Below are 6,032 nucleotides of genomic sequence, written 5' to 3' on the forward strand. Positions count from 1 at the left end.
ATGCGTTTTAAAATCAAACTTCAGGAATGCTTGAAGGAGTTCAAATCTTAATGTAAGTGTAAAAATTTGCTGGAGTTTCAAGCTCGATATACGATATATGGAGTTCAAACCTTTATCGGTTCAAACTCTAGGAAGAATTTATTTAGTTCAAACTCTCACAATGTATGTGTGAATAATTGTTGGAATTTTAAACTACGTAAACGATTAAAGTTTTTAGCCTTTATCCATTCAGACTCCAGGAATAATTGGAGTTCAATCTAATAAAAGTTAAAACTCCAGTAAAAAAAATCTAGATTTTTTTCGTGTTAGCTGTGGATATTATCGTCACTAGTTTATTTTTGTATTAAAAGTGGATAAACATTGAATAGTTTTGAAAGACGAGCTAAAACTTAATTAACGGTTCAAAAAATAATATTTATCAATTTTTCCCCAAGTTGCAACTCTTTATTCCTATAATAGTTCCTTTTTTTAGAAAGTACATTCAGCAGAAACCATTTTTTCCATATTTTCTGGACTTGTTATAAATGATACAATAACAGCCTCAGCTTCTCCTTATCCACCAGGAGGAAACCAACAACATTCAAAAAGTGAAAATTACATCTATGGAGGAAAAAACATCTTAAAATCTAACCTCATAATAAAGTGGTTGCCCCTCAATTTTTGTTGTTACTCAATCTAGTCACTCAACCAGGCAAGAAAATAATAACCAAAAATAACAAGTCACCTTCAAATCTCCACCTAGATAACGCATCCTCAATTTGTGGCCATTGAAAAATGGTAAGCCAAATCCACTTAATTCTTCTTACACTTATTTCCCACACACTCCAATCAACTAGTACTACTATAAAGTCTTATCTCTTCCCATACTTCTCTTCATCAACTAACTTTTAAATTTTTAAGGCAGATCAAGAAAGCTTAATCTTTAGCTTTTTTTAATCAAGTTTTAGTCATCAAGAATGGCTGCCTCAGTGTCAACCATTGGAGCTGCCAACAAAGCACCGGTACTGTGTTTTTTTTTCCTCATAATTCTCCTACACATGTCAAGTTGTTTATTAAACTTTGTAGTAGCGAATTATTATAATCTTTTAGTTTATACAGTTAAAGATATGTGCATTTGTTTATTGGGTTATTAGTAGTGTCACATATGTAATTCCATGTTAAGCTATAAACTATTACCTTTTGTTATCCTGCTTGAGATAGTGTACTGTCAATTTTTTCGAGATAAAATAAGAATTAGGGGTGAGAATTAGCTGATCATGTTAATTTTATAGGGTAATAACTAGAATTAGGACCTTTTTGTGAGTTATTTGATGGGGATACTTGAATTTTGAGGTAAAATGGTCAAAAAAACAAAAACTTGATGGATAAATTGGGGGTGTTTGTGTTAATTATGCTATGGTTTCAGATTGAACCAAAATCTGGTAGTAGAAGCCATATATTGTGTACGTTCTTCAAGATTTTACTAATTCCTTTGTTTTAGTGATATGTCACTTTTATCTTGTTTAGTCTTAATCTGTTTAGAAAAGAATGACAATTTTTTATATTTGGAAATTCATTAACTTCGAATTTCTCACTTTACCCTTAATAACATGTTCTTATCGCCGTAAAAATGTAAATGACATGCTTAGCATAACAAGTTTTAAGGGTGCTTTTAGTATGTGCCAAACGTCTTCCTTTCTTTCTTAAAATTTCATTTAATTAAACATGTCAGTTTACTCTTACTATGTTCCTTTATAGCCATAGAAATGTCATGACATGCTTAGAGTAACAAGTTTTAAGTATACTTTAAGTATGTGCCAAAAATCTTTTTTATTTTTTTCCCCCTTCAACTTTCGTCCAACAAATACTGTCATGTAAAATGAAACGGAGGGAATATGTTTCTTGGATTTTACTAAGGAAACATTGTTGGTGCAGTTGAGTTTGAACAACTCAGTTTCTGGAACTTCAGTTCCAAGTACAGCCTTCTTTGGCAAAACCTTGAAGAAAGTGTATGGAAAAAGTATTTCCAGCCCCAAGATTACAAACAGGAGCTTCAGAATTTCAGCTGAAGAAAAAGAAATAGACGAGAAGAAACAGAGCGATGGGGACAGATGGAAGGGTCTTATTATGGATGCATCCGATGATCAACAGGACATCGCAAGGGGTAAGGGTATGGTTGACAGTCTTTTCCAGGCTCCTACGGGTACTGGTACTCACCACGCCATTATGAATTCCTACGAATACCTCAGCCAAGGTCTTAAACAGTAAGTTACTCTATTTCTGGAAACACATTGGCTTCTCATGACTTGATATTTTTGATTGTTAATGAAAATTTTCACCTGATTTGTGTATAGATACAACATGGACAACAAGTTGGACGGACTCTACATCGCCCCTGCTTTTATGGACAAGCTTGTTGTTCACATCACCAAGAACTTCTTGAAATTGCCCAACATCAAGGTCTGTTAAAGAAATACTTGTTTGAATATTCGGGCCTGACATTAGCAGTCTTTTTTGGTGAAAAAAAAATTGAATTTTGTGTATGTTTCTTATAGATTCCACTCATCTTGGGTGTATGGGGAGGCAAAGGTCAAGGTAAATCATTCCAATGTGAGCTTGTTTTCAGAAAGATGGGAATCAAGTGAGCATTTCCGTTATCACATACTTTCTCCGTTTCAATTTATGTGTCTTAGTTTGACTGGGCACACTTTTTAAGAAAATAAAGAGAACTTCTGAATTTTGTGGTCTTAAACTAAAGGCATGTATAATGTACCAAAATGCCCTTTAATCTTGAGGTCTTAAATTTGTCACATGGAATGTTGAAATTAAAGGGTTATCAAATTAAAAAAGAGGCATTCCTTTTGAAACAGACTAAAAATAGAAGTAAGACAAACAAATTGAAACAAAGGGAGTAGTGTTATTTTGTGGAAATCAAGTTTTTTAGAAGAAATGCATCAAGGTAATTTACTATCGGTTTTAGCAATTCTGTCCAAATACATAACTACTTATTTATAAAACGAACTTCAGTGCTTAATGTTTATCAGTTTTTTTCAATCACGGGTTCTTACTCACTATGCTTGGACGGTAAAACTTGCAGCCCCATTATGATGAGTGCTGGAGAATTGGAAAGTGGAAATGCAGGAGAGCCTGCAAAATTGATTAGGCAAAGGTACAGAGAGGCAGCTGAAATCATCAGGAAAGGAAACATGTGTTGCCTCTTCATCAATGATCTCGATGCAGGAGCTGGTAGAATGGGTGGCACTACCCAATACACCGTCAACAACCAGATGGTGAACGCCACCCTCATGAACATTGCTGACAACCCAACAAATGTCCAGCTCCCCGGTATGTACAACAAGCAAGAGAACGCCAGGGTCCCCATTATTGTCACTGGTAACGATTTCTCCACATTGTATGCTCCTCTTATCCGTGATGGTCGTATGGAGAAGTTCTACTGGGCACCAACTAGGGAGGATAGAATTGGAGTTTGCAAGGGTATTTTCAGAACTGACAACGTCCCTGATGAAGCTGTTGTGAAGATTGTTGATACCTTCCCTGGACAATCTATTGGTACTGACACTCAGAACTCAAAATGCCATTCACTTAAAGTATATTATGTTGAACTGTGTGACCATATTTCTAAAACGATTAAGTTGTTAGAGAAAACACACTTTTTATTTACTAAATTATATTCTCAACACACCCCCTCACGTGCACGTGGAAATTCTTTTTTGATAATGGGTGACGGTGAGATTCGATCTCAGGACCTCTGCCTGCTCTTATACCATGTTAGTGTGTCACACTTTCATTTAAAAGCTTAAGTTGTTAGAGAGAGCACACTTTTTATTTGCTTAATCATATTCTAAACATATTATAGCCTGTTGGTGATAACTGATGTGTATATTTTCGTTCTGATAACAGATTTCTTCGGTGCTCTGAGGGCACGAGTATATGACGATGAGGTGAGGAAATGGGTTTCAGGCACTGGAATTGAAGCTATTGGTGATAAACTTTTGAACTCTTTTGACGGACCCCCAACTTTTGAGCAACCAAAAATGACCGTTGAGAAGCTCCTCGAGTATGGTAACATGCTTGTGCAAGAGCAAGAGAATGTGAAGAGAGTTCAGTTGGCTGAAACATATCTTAAAGATGCTGCACTTGGAGATGCTAACGCGGATGCCATCAACACTGGATCTTTCTAAGAACCTTCATCAATCTAAAGCCTAAACAAGAGGTATGGATTTTTGTATTTCAAAAGCTTTCGTAATAAGATTTGAAGATTCGAGAAGATCTCTAAAAAGTTTTCATTATTGTATGGATGCAGGGGAAAAAGCACAACATGTTAATCATCCTGTTGCTGAAGTCTCTACTGATTCAACTTCCAGGAGTGATGATGTATTTTATTTCTTCAACTTTTTGAGGCATTTTGTGAGGGTAGCTATAGAATGTGACTTGAACTGTTTAATATTTTAAATCAATTGTGTTCCAGTGTTAAGGGAATACAAACTCCAAATAATTTTGTTTTCAGTTTTTGTAATTCTTTTGTAATCAAGTTCTTGATTTGGAATTTCAAGATTTGCTTTGTATAAGACTATGTGAATGACTTCCTCTTTACTCAAATGGCTGTGATCTGCAAAGTAAAAGTAAAACCAATATAATTCTCTTACCTGCAATTATAAGATTATATGCGAATAGTAATTGAAAAGTCAATAAACTTATCAAGCCACAATAATTGCTAAGCATCTCATGTACCAGACAGCTTGGTAATTGTAATGAAGATGCTTCATGCTTTTAAGTTGGATATGAATTTTACACCTTATTTATCAAGTGGGACAAATCCTAGGAGAACACGTGAATTTACAACATATATCTCAATAATGTAGATGGTTTATGTTGGTGGTGATGGTATATCTTGTGAAGGTGTTGGTGATTTGGGTACCGGTGGAAGAAGAAGGGTTGGTTTGGCGAGTTAGCTTGCCAATTTGGCTAAAATGGAATGGGTAATGGAGGAAGGACAAATTTAAATCACTTTTATACTTTAAGGGTATATATGGACCGATAGTATAACATTAAGGGCATATATGGACCGATAACATAATGAAGAGTAATATTAAATCTTTTTAAATAGTAAAGGAGCAAATATGACCTTTTTACCTTAAATATATGTCTCACTTATTGTGCTCAAAATGGAGGGTAGTCATTTTCCCTTCATTTCATTTCGGCTTTTAATAACACTATTTATTTATAATAAATTTTAAAATGAATCCGATATTTTAAATTCCCACACACACACGTGCTCTTCGTTCGTGCTCTTCGTTCCCTATCCAAGAGACAAACCCCCAAACCTTAACTCCAATTTTCCCCTTTTAATCAACAAAAATAATCCCACTAACACTTCACCATCCACCCCTAATGGAAGAATGCTCTCTACGCACCCCCTCGGCCCCTCGCCCCCCCTCTCTTTCTTTCTTTCTTTCTTTCTTTTCTACATGCCCTAAATCCTTCAACTAATGTTCACCAACAAGATACAAACTATTATGCTTTGGTTTCTGGAAGTAATGGTGGATCTAGAGACAATAATAGGGTGAAACTCTCTCTCAGACCCTATGACATTGTTGATGGAAAGCCCACCGTCTTTTTCTTTGATGAAGAAAACAACAAAATGGCAAAGACCTACAAATGGACAATCGTTGATAAGTTTAATCGTATATGCCCCTCTATTGATATCATTAGAAAGGAATTTGCTATGAGACATGTTTTCATCGATTTTGATATGAAAGAAGACCACTTGGATGTATATTCCAGAGACACCATCAATATTGGGGTTACTCATGTGATGAAAATATAAAAATGGACAACCAAATTTAAACCAGAGGCATAAACCACTATAGTTGTTGTTTGGGTTACTCTTCCAGACCTCCCATGGCATTTCTATGAATGGGATGCGTTATGTAGGATCTTGGCCCCTGTTGGGCATCCTCTTGTCATGGACAAAACCACAGTGTCGAAAACAAGGCCTAAAACAACAAAGGTTATAATTGAAATAGACTTCG

General features: G+C 35.4%; 1 protein-coding gene across 1 annotated transcript; it reads left to right on the plus strand.

Annotated features, from left to right (window-relative positions):
- The first annotated feature begins 843 nt into the window (after nt 1-843).
- On the plus strand, nt 844-4,568 carry LOC132606841 (ribulose bisphosphate carboxylase/oxygenase activase 2, chloroplastic). The gene is made up of 7 exons (XM_060320490.1): nt 844-1,001; nt 1,915-2,243; nt 2,334-2,439; nt 2,535-2,620; nt 3,077-3,549; nt 3,901-4,213; nt 4,304-4,568. The coding sequence occupies exons 1-6, from the start codon at nt 957-959 to the stop codon at nt 4,179-4,181; spliced, it is 1,320 nt and encodes a 439-aa protein (XP_060176473.1). The 5' UTR covers nt 844-956; the 3' UTR covers nt 4,182-4,213; nt 4,304-4,568.
- Nucleotides 4,569-6,032: the final 1,464 nt, after the last annotated feature.

Source organism: Lycium barbarum, chromosome 8, assembly GCF_019175385.1.
Source record: "Lycium barbarum isolate Lr01 chromosome 8, ASM1917538v2, whole genome shotgun sequence".
NCBI lineage: Eukaryota > Viridiplantae > Streptophyta > Magnoliopsida > Solanales > Solanaceae > Lycium > Lycium barbarum.

What these genes read in the sequence shown, in the direction of transcription:
- LOC132606841 (XM_060320490.1), top strand. Translation starts at nt 957, where the DNA reads ATGGCTGCCTCAGTGTCAACCATTGGAGCTGCCAACAAAGCACCG. An exon ending in CTCAGCCAAGGTCTTAAACA is followed by an intron (nt 2,244 to 2,333) that starts GTAAGTTACTCT and finishes ATTTGTGTATAG; the next exon opens with ATACAACATGGACAACAAGT. An exon ending in TGAAATTGCCCAACATCAAG is followed by an intron (nt 2,440 to 2,534) that starts GTCTGTTAAAGA and finishes TGTTTCTTATAG; the next exon opens with ATTCCACTCATCTTGGGTGT.